The sequence below is a fragment of the Pristis pectinata genome, chromosome 16 (genome assembly GCF_009764475.1).
Source record: "Pristis pectinata isolate sPriPec2 chromosome 16, sPriPec2.1.pri, whole genome shotgun sequence".
Taxonomy (NCBI): domain Eukaryota; kingdom Metazoa; phylum Chordata; class Chondrichthyes; order Rhinopristiformes; family Pristidae; genus Pristis; species Pristis pectinata.
In genome coordinates, this window is record NC_067420.1 from 18,469,752 (window position 1) to 18,484,926 (window position 15,175).

The window sequence follows — 15,175 nt, forward strand, 5'->3', positions numbered from 1 at the left end:
AGTGGATACTGTGGGCTGGCTCCCCAAGCAGATAGTCAAAATTAGTTGGTAAAATACCTCATAAATAGAACTTTCAAAGCTTGGTTGGTGATGAACAGTGCCCTTCCAGTCAGATCACACAGGAGCCTCAATCCCACCATAGGCTGCCCTTGAGGTGGGTGTAATGCAGATGAGGCAAGTGTCCACCTCCTTGTGGACTGTGTTTTTGCCAAGAAGGTCTGGAAAAGAAATGCAGTGGTCTTTGTTGAGGTTCGTCAGAAGCAGCTGCATAACACAGGGACTCTGTGCTCAAGAGGGTGCTCCTAGAGCTGCATACTGAGATAAACACTGATTTCTGCAGGGAGATCATCAACTCAATGAAAGATGCACTTTTGGTCTGCCTGGAACTTGGTCTTCCAGTGCAAGGTGGTATCTGCAGGTGAATGCTGCGAAAGGGCACATTCCAACGTGCAGAAGTACATGCCAAGGAAAACACTGAAGCTTCATGTAGCTACTGCAAATGCTCAATGGAGAAGACCACAGTCTCAGATGAAAGGTTGAGCCCCTTATAAAAGGCAATCAAATGTTTCATTGATGGATTTAAGGACGAAACGTTAGTGACATTGATATATTGTAAAGGAATGTATTGAATTGCTTGGTACAGTGAGTGAAGATAATGACATGCCCTATTGCATTTAATGTACATTTTATGAATAATTTATATGTTTTGGGGAATAAAAGTATATTTTATGAAGATACAGTAGGGCATCTTGCTTGTTCATTGTGAAGGAAGCATCATACGTACAGATAGAGTGGTAGATTCTGCCTTAGAGTAAAATTAATATATTGAGGTCTTCATCATCAAACCAAGTTATCAACTTACCAGCCTGAGCTTGTGGTCCCCGCTCAACGATGTGCGCAGGCGCAACCGGACCCATTCTGACGCCTGCCGGCCGCGTGCGCAAGCGCATCCGGACCCATTCTGACGCCTGCCGGCCGCGTGCGCAGGCGCAGATCTGTGTGCTGGTCCCGCTCCGTGCGCAGGCGCACTGGGCGTTACCTTCCGAGCACGCTGAGCCGGAAATGGGTTGCAGCCAATCGGAGGCGAGCAGGTGGTTGAGTGATCGGCTGTTGCCGGCGGCTGTCCGTGTGGTGGTGATGGCGACCCAACGGCTGTGACTGAACGGTGAGCCTGCGATGTACCGCGCGTTATCACCTGCATCGCTGTCGCATCTGCACACCTAGTGCGGTGGGAAGAAAGAGGTCAATTGTACCGCGTTAAACAAGGATGGATGTAATTGGGGAGCAGGTGATGGTGGCTGAGGCAAAGATGGCGCCGTCACGTTAGATGGCAGCGGGCCTGCATTGCATCGCTGTGACTCAACGTGAGCTCCTTGCCTTCCAGCAGCCGCTCTGACATCTATGCTTGTGAATTCCTCCTCCCTCACTAGTGTTTTAAATGTAAAAGCAACCGCCCAACTTACAGAACTAACTGAGCGATCAGGAAGTCGAGGTGAAAATGCTGCGTACTGTAATGTGATGCCGAAAAATCATTCAGTCGTTCAAAATGAAATCATGTTAATTTTGGTGGCTGTAAATGGATAGGGGCATTTAATCTCTGTTGAGACAGCCAGTTCTAATGTTTGATGAACATATACGTATATATATTAGAGCACAGCTCGGATTTAACCTGTTGAAAATGGTAATATGTAGCCCGTTCCAAGAATTCAATTTTGGTCATCCGCATTCACCGGAAGGCTAGAGTTGAAGATGCTGCAGGACGACATCATTCAGAATGAATTTTAAACTGATCTTTGCAATTGGGAACACTCAGATGATGATATGCAATACATTTCTTATGTTTAACGTGGTGGTGCTGTATCTAAGATGACCCAGTTTTTTTTTAAGGTCACTTCCAAGCACTTTCCTTGGGATCATGCAACCCAAGATTATCAGTGAGATTTAAAGGAGTCATTTAAGCACTCTTCTATCCCTACGTGTTCTGGAAATCCCGTTGTAACTTTGTGCTTTTCTTTGTTTAAAAAAAATGTATTTGTATTTCATTTGTATTTTGCTTTTTATAAAGCCATATATTTATTGAGCTGATAATTCATTTTAGTCTGTGCTGGTTAGCTTTCTGATTATAGGTATTTTATATAACATTTTTAAGAGTTAGCTTTTTGTTGATATTTACCCTTGATTAAAAGGCAATTAACTTTTATTTACAAGTTTCTGTCCAGATTTGATAGTCTGGTATGATACTATCTCTTTTTAGTTTAGTTTTTAATTCGACATTTTTTTCATGTTGCAGGTAGGTCCATCACTATACCTGGCATTGTAATTATAATCTTGAACCCACTCCCTGCCTGAAAAATAACGTGAAAGCCATGGATGAGTTGTAGGAAACTTCATCCCACACAAACGGTTCCTAATGGATCCAAGTAAAATGAGAGACACACTTTTTCGGAAATATGTACAGATTTGTGAATTGAAATTGAGTGAAAAAGATCTCATGTTGGAAGATGCAAGCCTTAAGAAGATGGCTATATCCTTACTTGATTTATATCGCCAAGAACCACCTGAGAGATTTAAGTTGTTCAGATTTTATGATATTGTGGAGAATTCCTTGAAGACGCTCAAAACATCAAGCTTAAGTGCACTTCTTACTGCCTTTAGAATTCTGGAAACCTTCTGCATTAACCTCTTTCTATATCCCTGGAAAAAAGAATTTAAAACTATAAAGGTACAGTATTAAAATTCATACAATTAAAAAGTTTGATAAGTTTTTAGATGAACTCTGTAATTGCAAATTACATAAAAAATAACTTCAAATGCCACTATGGCTGTTTTGGATTTTAAATTACAGTAATTAAATAAACCTTGAATAAAAAGCTAATGTAAGTAATGCTATGGAATATAATATTAAGCTATGAAATTGTACATAAACATTTAGTTAGCTATTATTATTCTTCAGAGAAGGCAAACTGCCATCCCTAACAGTAATAGCCCATTTGTGACTCCAGCCTATACCAGTGTGTTGGATTCTCAAATTGCTCTCTTGATTTGGCTGCAAAGCCACTTCAGGGGCAATTGAGAATTCAGTGACGCCCACATCTCTGAATGAATTAGGAGAAAATATTTTTAAAATGCGAAGCAGTTCTCCAATTCCTGTGGTATCATATTTCTTCACAGAAAAAAACCTATACTCAATGCTGTTTACTGCAAACTGTTGCCTTAAGATCAGCATTTTTTCCTGTTACTTGAAACCTAATGTAGATTCCAATATCCATGACAATTTTTCCTGTGAGCCTTTGTTTGAAACTTCTGGAGTGCTCTGATCTCTCTTAAAGGACTAGAATTATGTCCATCTGGTCAGGAATGGTGCATGGTACATTCCTCACCTTGACTCCTCTGTAGCCTTTGACACAGTCAAAGGTACCAGTTGCCTCTGATAATTCTCTCCATTATCCATTTTGGTGAAACTGCCTTCCCTTGGTTTCACTCTGTATGACCTATTAAGTCATAATAAGATCATGTCTTCTGTCCCAACATCATTACTCTAGATTCCCCAGTGACCTACCTATCTTCTTCCATGTGTGATCCCTTGTTAACATAACTTGAAAACATAGGTAAGGTTTCATATGTGTTTGAATGCATCTGCGCAATTGTGCTGTGAGTCTGTTTGAGATCTGCATTTTCCTCCAGTTAAACAATTTCCTCTTATTTCACTATCTGAATATCATTGTTTGAAGCTTTATCATCCTACTTGACCACTATATCTTCACTGACAAACATCATAAACTCATTGCTTCATCTCTTTAACATTGGCTTAGCTCTTCAGCTCCTTCTCATCCAGGTATTCTGTCACCTTCAGGGTCAACTATTCAGGTGCTCTCTGGACTGATCTTTTTGATATCGGTTTATCCTATATAAATTTGTATTCATAACACTTCCTAATTGCCACTAATTGTACTCGAGTTTAAAATTTTCTTATCCACACATGCCCTTTAATGGTCTTCTCTCCATACTTGCAGCATTATAAAATAGTCCGCTTGCACTGCACATTTAGAAAAAATGTTAGTGGAGTAAATCAAATTGGCTGAAGACTAGCATCTGTATTATAGCAAAACTTTGATAATCTGCTTGGTGTTGCTGTACTGGCAAATTTTCTGGTCTATTGGATGTTACTCCTTTTAAAACACTCATCACATTTTTAATTCACTTTTTAAAGATGTTACAAGGCAGTATAATAAATTCACTTGCTTCACTGGAAAATGTAAAAGGAGCTGGGAAGGGGCCTTGGTGAGTTTAAAGGGAGAGTAGGGTTGGGGCTCCGATGAGCTTAAAGGGAGTTTAAATGATTTTTTTTAACCCTGTAACCATAGACAGTTTTCATCCTTAAACACTTGTTTGACTTGCTTTAAAAATTATCTTTGTAATTCATGTCCGCTACACCTCAGGCAGTGTTGCAGATCCCACACACTCTTAAGTAAAAGCACACTCCTCTTTGACATGAATGGATGATGATAACTGTGCCCACACAAGCAGATTTTGCAAGCATAGTGTTCGTAGAAACTGAATATAGGTTGGAAATGGGAATTTAGAATTGTTTTCTTCTCTATCCCCAAAACCATTTGTAGATCAAGATGATGGTGAATGATTTTAGTACCTGTGCTATTTATTCAAAAGAGAAGACATAGAATGCCACTAAGTACTGAAAGCTGAGCATTTTAAGAGCAAAAGTATAAAACAAAAAATGACTCTTCAAATCAACCAACTTGTTTCTATTTCAAGTAGAAATACATCTACTTTAAGGATGTGCCATGATTAAATCTCTGTGATTGTAAGTGCAGTACGTTCCTTGTGTTACCGAAACTCTTGATGGTGTTTGACGTGGCTAATCAAATTATCCTCTCCACTCTCTTCCCATAACAGCATGTTCCAAGTAGTAGCTGTCTCAAAACCCTCGTACAAGAAGTTTATCTGAAAAATTATCCAGATTCATCTTTGGCCTCTCTTATTTACATAACACTGTTAGGTGCAACATTCTGTAAGCATAAGGTGAACTATTCTTTAGGCATGAGATTAATTTCCATGTAGAAGCTAATGAATCCCAACTCTATACTTCAGGACATCTCTTGATTTTATGCTTGCTGTTATGATGCCTGTCTAACATTGTTGTAGATAATCTAAATAAATGATCAAAACACAGATATAAAAAGCGAAATATCAAAGTAATTGGCAATGAAATGAGGAAAAGTGAGTAAAAGAAGATGCAACTAAGCAAGGAGAAAAGGCACTTTAATACAGGAAAATATAAGATATGCATTCTGGGAGTAAGCATGAAAAAAATTAAAATCATGCATTAACTGGTTAATGCAGAGGAAGCACAATTGGATTTAGGGTTGTAAATACATGTATTCTTGAAAAGATTATCTTTAATTGGGGGACGAAATAAATCAAAGCAAATAGCATGTGTCAAGAGTGACTGATTCGTGAGAAAAATCTATAAGGGCCATTATGATTCTGTAGTCTGATATCTTGAAGAATGATCCACTACAGCTTTACCAGGATAATACCAGAGATCAGGAATGTGAATTACAAGGAACAAGGTTAGTATATTTGAGGCTCTCTGCTCTTATATAGAGGGATATTTGATAATATTCAAAAATGAGAAAGGGAATAGAGAGGATTTCCCTTGGGGGTAAATAGAAAACAAAAAGCCATCATGGGCTGTATACGTAGAAGGAGATTTTTGGTGCTAGTGGTCATCAAAGCAAATAATGCTTGAATATAAAAGGTAATGATATTAAGCAGTAAAATGGAACAATGTTGTAAAGTCAGTCTTCTAAAAGAACTATAATTCAACATGGGCAAGAAGAATCAAAAGACTTCCTCCAAATGTTTCTGTTAATCGAGAGTTTCTTCTAATTGAATGTGAAAGGTGAAATTTATCATTCTTGGCTATGCTTTAAAAACTAACCCTCACTGGCACAGATTATCTTGTGCACAACTTTGTCATCATACTTGGCCCAAATCAGCAAGGCAATTACTTCCACCATTATAACATTGCCTAATTTTATCCCTAAATCTTGGGTATTCCCAAAATTCCTGTCTATGCTGTTGCTACATTTTCCTGCCATTCCAAACCTGTACCTTTTCACCTCTCTGACGTTTTATCTTTAAAGTCTTTCTCAAACTGCATCTTTTATATTAAATTATTCAAATTTCTTACACCCTTCAACAAACTCTGTCACCTGTATATATCACACAGTCGCTTCACCAATGAACTTGTTTTTCTACACAGTATGTAGCTAAGTTGTAGCTACTTTATTATTTTGTGTGTTTGAAATCCACACAAGTATATATTGAAATATTTTATTGGTTAGAAATTAAAAGGAGGAAATTAGGTGAGAATTCTCCACCTTGCTTGAATAATGCAAGACTTTTCCAAAATTATTCCCTAAGATTCTAAAATCATTGTCATAAAATTATACAACATGAGGACAGGCCCTTCAGCTGACTTCATCCATGCCAACCATCAAACACCCATTTACATTAAATCCATTTTTTCCCTCTTGCATCTCTATCAACTCTCCCTGATTCTTCAACCACCCACGTATTCTAGGGCCAATTTACAGTAACTAATCAACCTACCAACCGGCAGATCATAGAAAAATGTGCAAACTCTGCACAGACTTTTATCATTGTAAAGCAAATGGTTTGTCTGAATACTTGTGCTTTAGGGACGAAATGTCCTAAATGTAGAAAAGGCATTTCCTGCTTTGTTTTTATGGAACATAAATTGTTACTAACTTACCAAACTCCAAATTCATAGTTGAGTTCAAGTTTGAAACTCATACCCACCTAATACCTGTGTATAATTTTTATCAATTTATCCTCCCAACTAAGTAAAGCTGCAGGAAAATGATAGATTATAGATAAAGTTAACAGTTTAATATGATTAAGAATATGATTCATCAGCTTTTCTTTCTGTTATAGACTTTTACAGGGCACTTTGTCTACTATATCAAATCTGCAATGTGTGAAGACGATGTCTGGAATATCCTATATTTTATAGGATATCACTATGAAAAGGAAACATATGAACTGAAAAACAAAGTAAACACTAATCATGTGAAATTCATTTCTTTCGAGCTTTTCTTGGCTGGAATTGAGTGTGAGAATTTACTTGAAATTTATTCACAAATTAAAATTAGGGGTTTTTCAGAGCTTAATGTAGTGCAAGAACGAAAGAACAGCACAGATGATGTGAAAGGTTGCATAGATGCCATGAAAAGACAACGAAGATCAATGGAAGGTTTGCATACATCAGTGGCTCAAATGGACTTCTGCCGATCGGACAATGAACGGTTAACAAACAATTTTGGGAAACACTTGATGTACAAACCTTCACCTACAGATAGTGAAGAAACTTATTTGGAAAAGCAGCTAAGTAAAGTTCATTTGACACCTGTACATCGTAAAAAAGAAGCAGTTTATGACTCTTATGAGGACATAACTGATGAAATTTTTCGTCCTACACCTTCACTTCTTGCTATGTCAAGTTCCCCTCGTGGAGGGTCAGAGGAATACTTACAGTCTCCCAATGGTAGCTGGAGAGCAGAAACCAATCTTAACACTTCTTTCCATGCAGTTGATGACTTGGATCTTTACACAGCTGAAGATTCCAGAAGCACTTTACCACAGAGGTGGACAGAAGCAGGAAGCAGTTACAGTACAAGATTGACAAAAAGTAATGAAGCAAGAGTTATGTACCATGAGACTCCACGTACAACCAAAGAAAGTGTAGCAAGTGCAGTTGCATTGAAGTGCCAAATGTGTGGAATATCCAGTGGAACCTCAAGTTGCCAAAAATGTGACATTGTTCTTTGCAGCCAATGCCCTTGTAGACATGAATATCCAAGAGCAGTGAGTATCTTAACACGTTCTTCATCTGTTCAAAATGATCTGTCTGCAGGTTCTACTCTGAAGGAGAAATGTGCATATGCTACCACATCACAGTATCAAGAGCAGTTATCCAGTTCCAAGAGCACCAATATATTGCGCTGTGGATTTTGTGACAAACCTGGTGCAAAGTTCACCTGTGTGAACTGTTCAAAAGTCTCCTGTAATGATTGTAAGAGTGATTATCATTTGGATTTATGCAGCAAGAATAAGTTCCACAATTTCTTTCCAAACAGCCAGCTGAATTTCAAATCTAGTAAAAATTATACTGTTTTCAGATAAATTGTATAATCTGGAATAATGATGATGCATGATCAGCCCTGGAAAAATCTATGCGAGGAATATTTTGAAAGCTGGCAGATTGTAGAATGAAAATTCTGTTGATATACAATTGCTCACTGTGATCTCTTGTACTACAATATGCACCTTAAGGTATTTAAATTGCTGCTATATTTTTCAAGGGCTGATGTATGTACATTAAAAGCTGCTTTGATAACTCATACCAGAGATGCAGAAGAGGATACTTTGGAACCTGGAGCAAATACATTTGTAACTACAAGTGAATGGGAGGCAATAGTTCATGTTGGAGGATTTAATGTAAAGCTGACAAATGTTTATATAAACAAGCCTGGGTATTGATGTGCAATTTTCCTCTTGTCTTTTTCTAATGTGATTGTGTTTCATAATTATTTTTTACTTACAATAGGTGAGCAAGTGTGTGTTTTCTGAAGGAAACCCCAATCTTGCTTTTGGCTTATCCATGCATTTTTTTTTGTTCAAGACTGTTAAATAATTTTATGATTGCTTGTATGAATAAAACACTTGTCAATGTTAAATTCTGGGGGTTTATTTTAGCCCAAGGTTAAACTGTGTACGAACTTAGCTTAAGCACATACACTGAATTATTTTTTTTGTGTATTTACAACACAGAGCACTTTTTAAAGACAAATTGTGAAGTACATGGATCTCCCCCTTGGTCATAGGCTAGAATACCATGTATGCCACAGAGTCTTCTGACACTGAACTAAATTTAATGTATTCCATTTTCTACTGGCACGATATGGGTGTTTTTGCCATTTTGGTTTTAACAAGTTAAACTTTTGTTCAGCGTAACCTTGAGTGTCAAATCGATTCCTCAAAGTTCAATTGATCTGGTAGCTTTAGCTTTTGTATATCACTTAACATTAAGGTAATTGTATGATATGAGATTTTTTTTCTACTTGTTCCTCTGCTTGCAAAACTACTGACTCATCTAAGGGGTACATTTATGCTGTTGTCTTGGCTTCAGTTTAACAACAGGCAGTATCTCCAATAGTACTTCCTCTCTCCTAGAGTATCAGTGCAGAATTTTGTACTCAACTCTCTGGGGTAGGACTTGAATCTGCAATCTTCTGACTTGTGAATGTGTTACCAATTTTACTAAGGCTCAGTATTCTTAAATTTTTTGGAAATGGAATTTCCTGTTTTCTGTAAGTGAATGCAATATGCTTCCATGCACAATTTGTACCTTTGCAGAATTTTATTATCTACATATCTGGAATCTATACATTGACACATTCTATGCAGTTCACATTTGTGACTGTGTCCACAATTCTCTTTTTGGCAATCTGGAAAGACTTCTTAAGGAACGGGAGTAGTCAATTTAGTCCCTCTAAGCTGTATTAAAGTTCAGTTATTCATAGCTAATCTTTTTAACCTTGCCCCACAAGAATATATCTCTTTAAGTTTTGTTATTTTCAATTGACCCAGGCTCAAACTAATTGTAGGAGAGATTAAAATTTCCATAGTCTTCACGACATCATCATTGAATTGTCCAACTCTAAAGGTATAGCCTTCATGTTCAAGATTTTCCCCCACAAAAGAATTTCTTTGTCTCTATGTATCCTTTAGTCATCTCTATTAGATCATCACTTAATCTTCTGTACTTGGTATAATAAACTATGATTTATTTTCTTCTTGCACCAGAGAAGATTGAGAGGTGATGTGATAAAATGTTCAAAATTATCAGAGATCTAAATTGAGTTACAGTTAGTTGTTTCCATTGGTGGAAGGGTCAAGAACAAGAGAATATCAGATTTAAGGTGACTGACCCTTTTTCATGTGTGAGCTGGAATAACTGCCTGAAAGTGTGGTAGAACTAGATTCAATCGAAGCTCTCAACAGGGCATTGGATAGATATTTGAGGGAGGAAAGAAAATTGCAAGGCTGTGGGGAGATAGCTGGGCAACTAACTAGATTGGAATTGCAGAGAGTTGTTGTGGGCTCAATGGGCCAAATAGTCTTGTAAAACAATTGCCATGATTCTGGATTGGACAGTTTAGATACAGTGAATTGTTTTCATAATTGAACCCTTTTAGGCCATTAAGTAAATATATGCTGCCCAACCTACCTATAATATCTGTATTCTTGAGATCTGGTGCCCAAACAATGCAGTAGTCTAAATTCAGTCTAACCAGAGCTCTGTACAACTGCACTGCAGTATAACTCATCCTGTTTACTGCAACTCCTTTTTAACTGAATGCAATTCATTTCAATGTACAATTAGTACCTTTCTACAGAATTTGTATTATCTGCATTCCTAGGATCCATGCTTTGAACTATTGTTTTGTGCAGTTATGTCTGTGACATGTATTCAGTGTTTTGTTATGGGCAATCTGGAAAGCAGTTGAAAGGAACAGGAGGTCCGTTCTGTTTCTCTAGACTGTAATAAAACTCAGTTTCTTCATAAAAGCTAATTTTGATACCCATGCCTTCTGTGATTTCTGTACATGGACTCCTAAATTTCTGTTCCTGCATAGTTCTTTGATTTTTAATATTTAGGAAACTTTCAGATCAGTCTTTCTTTCCAAGGAAGAGGATTTCTCATTTCATCACTCAGATCTTTCTAGTAATGACCCACACCTGTGGTGCAAGCCACAGTTTGTAAATGATGCAAAACAGCATTGTGAATTGCAAAGAGCATGTGATAGATTGCAGTGGAATATAAATAGGTTGGTGGAATAGATTGACACAGCAAATAAATTTTAATGTAGAAAAACATAAGGTAATGGATTTTGGTAGGAAGAATGAGGAGAAGCAATACAGAATGATGGATCCTAATCTAAAATAAGTGCAGGAACAGACAGATCTGGGAGTACATGTGCACAAATAATAATAAGAGGCATGGCAGGTTGAAAAAAATAAGGTATTCACAATTTTGGGCTTTGTCAATAGAGGCATAGAGCAGAAAAGCAATGAATTCATGCCAAACCTTTACAAAACACTGGTCTGGCCTCAGCCGGAGTATTGTGCTCAATTGTGGTAACCACATTATGGGAAGGATGTGAGGCAGCAGCAGGGGGGGGGCACAGAATATGTATAAAAATGGGATGAGGGAGTGCAGAGAGGTTCAGGTAGTTCAGAGAGGCTGGGATTTTGGAGATGAAAAAGCTGAGGGGCAACCTGATAGAAATATTTAAAATGAGTGAGAAGTGGTGGTATGGTTATGCAAGTAGAGTTACTTGAAGAAAGTTTGATTTTGCAAGTTAAATTATGATGCTTTATTGGCCATTTTCAAATCCAAAGAGACACCTGAATTAAGCACTTTGGAAGACCATGTCTGAAGCACAAAATGTTTTCCATGAGGAAAGATACTGGGGAAAGGTTTATGAAGGGAATTCTTGAACTTAGAACTTGTATTGCCTAAGGTATGGCTGTCAGTGATGGGCAAACAAGTGGGGTTGTCACCAAGACTAGACCTGAAGGAGTGAAAAGTTTGCAGATGGTTGTTAGGTTGTAAAGGTTTAAGATCAACTCATAGGAATTTCTAGTTTGCTTCTTCATTCGGTAAGGCCATGCAAATCCTGTACCCTGTCTAATTTCCTGCCCAAAACCCTCAATTCCCCTAGTGCCCAAAAACCAATTACTCTCAATCTTGCATCCAACCAAGCATGCCCAGTCTTCAGAGATGTGTTGCAAATATTTATAACCCTCTGACAAACAAATTTCTTCTCAACTCCGTTCTCATTGGCTGACCCCTTCTAAGAGAGCATCCCTAGTTCTTGATGCTCTTGGCTGAGGAAACTGCCTCTTTCAGAATCCTCCATACTTCAATGAAATCACTTCTCATTGTTCTAAATTCAAGTAAACAAAGGCCATCTTATTCAATCTGCCTTTTACTTTTCAGTTCCTCATCCCAGAAAGTAGTCATGTGATGCTCTGCTGCACCAACTATATCAGTTCTTGAGTACAGGAGACAAAATTGCACATTATAGAGCTGATGGTTGACTTCAGGAAGGGGAAGGAGGGCGAACATGCTCCAGTCTACATTGGGGGATCAGTGGTGGAGAGAGCAGTTTTAAATTCCTGGGCATTAATATATCAGATGATGTGTCCTGGGCCCAGCACATAGGTGCAATCACAAGGTAGCATCTTTCTTAGGAGGTTAAGCAGGTTTGGCTTATCACCGAACACTCTGACAAACTTCTACAGATGTACTGTTGAGAGTATCCTGACTGGTTGCATCATGGTCTGGTACGGCAATTCGAATGCGCAGGTAAGAGCAGTGGACTCGGCCCAATGCATTACGGGCACATCTCTCCCCACCATCAGTATATCTACAGGAGGTGCTGCCTCAAGAAGGCAACATCCATTATCAAAGGTCCCCACAATCCAGGCCATGCTATCTTCTAGCAGCTACCATCGGGCAGGAGGTGCAGAAGTCCCAGACCATCAGGTTCAAGAACAGCTACCTCCCATCGACCATTCGGTTCTTGAATCAACCTGCACAACCCAAATCACTACAGTTCAGCAACACTATGACCACATTGATCACTTTAAACTAAACTGGACCTTTTTTGTTCTAATTGTGTTATTTCTTGTAAAAATTGTGTATAATTTATGTTTTTCTTGTGAATTCTGCTTATATGATGCTATGTGCCTGTGATGCTGCTGCAAGTAAATTTTTTATGCACCTGTGCATACATGTACTTGTGCAGGTGACAATAAACTTGACTTTGACTTTGACATGGGGTTCCAGGTTTAATTGCACCAAAGCTCTATGCAAGAACAAGACTTCCTTATACTTGTAGTCCAACCCTTTTATTGTAAAGACCGATGTATCAGTCGCCTTTTTACTTGCTTTCTGCAATACTCATTTACTTAGTGTTTCATGAACCATCATAAGGTCCCTCTGTACCAACATTTACTAGTTTCTTGCTGCTTTAAGAAAAAGTTCTACCTACCAAAGTGAAAAACTTACTCTTCCACATTATTTCCACATGCCATCTTCCTGCTTATTCCTCCACCCTGTCTCTCTTTTCACAATCTTTGTTCACCTCCCGCTCTTCACTTCCTCACCTGGTATTGTGTTATCCGCACACTTGAATTTGTTGTGCTTTTTGTTGAAGTCATTATGTAATCTTGAATATCTGAATGCTCAGCACTGATGCTTGCAGGACCCAACATGTTCATCAAACTGGAAAAGGCATATTTAATCCTATGTTCTTTTGTTCTTCAACCAATTATTTATGCTCGCTAAGGTTACCCCCATCCTGTGAGCACTCATTTAAAATCTATTTATTCACGGGAAGTGGACATCACTGGCAATGTTAGCATTTCTTGTCCATCCCTAATTGCCACTGAACTGAGTAGGCAGCTAAAAGTCACATTAGTGAACATGGAGTCACACACAGGCCAGAACAGATGAGAACAGATTTTCTTTCCTGAAAAACATTAGTGAAACAGATACCTTCATGGTTATCTTTACTGTTTTATTTAAATTCCAGATTTAGTTAATTAGCCGGAGTCAAATTCCTCAGTGACTACATTGGGATTTAAGATCAAGTTAACGGCCCAGAGAGTAGGATATAGTTTAGTATTAACTACTATGCTACCGTTCTCCTGACTTAATGCCACAGCCTTTTATGTGGTACCTTATCAAATACCTTTTGAAAATCCTCAGAGGTTTCCCCTTGCGTACCCTACTGGTTATATCCTCAAAATAGACTGGTTTTAGTAAAGGAAAACCATGTTTGACAAATCCAACAATGCTAATTTATCCTGTTTCTGCAGTCATCTTCCTTAGAATCTTGAGATGCAGGCTATCAAGTCCTAGGGATTTGTTGGCATTTAATCCCCTTCTTCATTAGTTTTCTATTTAGTAATATTCATTACTTTACAGTTCCTCCTAATAGGCAATTATCAAAATGAAACATAAAGCATCAGAACTCATTGCCAATAGATCTGCCCATGCTCTGCACTGACCCACTTGATAAGCACACACCTTTTGTGAATCTGCTGATGCCCACTTTCTGATAATTGATGTCGTGATCCAAGGTACTTTTTTGATCTAAAGGCATCACTTTGGGGGAGGGGGTCCAGCCAGAATGAGCAAACAAGTCTGGCTAACCTATGACCCCAGTCCTAGCTAGCTATCAAACGGGTTAAGCATATTGACTTTCTGAATGTCCCTATTGGACAGAAACATTCAAAAACATTCACAATTTATTAAAATACCTTTTAAAGATTATGAAAAATAAAGATAATTAAAACAAGCAGTAACAAAAATAAATTAATAATGCAAATTAAATTCTTTGGAAGGAATGGAGTTGTTCCTCAGGTGGTCTTAGATCATAGGATTATGAGATTGAGGACCAGAACTAGGCCATGTGACCCCTTTGAGTTTACTATCAATAAGACAATAGCTGATCTGATCCTGACCATTTCCCTGCCTGTTCCCCATAACCCTTGAGTCCCTCTAGGCCAATAATCTGTCCATTTTGGCCCTTAATGGTTCAACTATCACATTTCTCTGGAGTAGAAGTTCCAATGATTCATGACCTTCAGAGAAGAAATTATTTTTCATCTCCATCACTGACCCTTTATTCTAAAATTATGCCTCTTAATTCTAGATTCCCTCCATGGGTAAACATCAGTATCTTCCCTGTCAAGTCCCCTCAGAATGTTATATGTTTCCATATGCTCAAGTTGCTCAGACTTTCCCCAAAAGACAACCCTTTCAACCGAGGAATCAACTGATAGGACCTTTTTGAACTGTTCCAAGGCAAGCACAAACCTCCTCAAATAAGAAGACCAAAACTCACCAACACTTGCGCAGCTGTACCAAGATATCCCCATTTTTATACTCAAAAAGTTGCCTTACTAATTACTTGCTGTACCAGCATATGTTTCAGTCTGCACAAAAGCATTCTATAATCTCCCTTTATTTAAGCAATATTCTACTTTTCCA

The 15,175-nt window shown here is 38.1% G+C and overlaps 1 protein-coding gene across 1 annotated transcript; it reads left to right on the forward strand.

Annotated features, from left to right (window-relative positions):
* Positions 1-989: 989 nt before the first annotated feature.
* spata2 (spermatogenesis associated 2) lies at positions 990-12,913 on the forward strand. The gene is made up of 3 exons (XM_052031654.1): positions 990-1,165; positions 2,291-2,722; positions 6,982-12,913. The coding sequence occupies exons 2-3, from the start codon at positions 2,411-2,413 to the stop codon at positions 8,227-8,229; spliced, it is 1,560 nt and encodes a 519-aa protein (XP_051887614.1). The 5' UTR covers positions 990-1,165; positions 2,291-2,410; the 3' UTR covers positions 8,230-12,913.
* Positions 12,914-15,175: the final 2,262 nt, after the last annotated feature.

Bases quoted from the DNA above. Each gene is read 5' to 3' on its own strand.
- spata2 (XM_052031654.1), top strand. From the start codon at position 2,411: ATGGATCCAAGTAAAATGAGAGACACACTTTTTCGGAAATATGTACAG. The intron at 2,723-6,981 runs GTACAGTATTAA...TTTCTGTTATAG, and splicing joins AAGAATTTAAAACTATAAAG to ACTTTTACAGGGCACTTTGT.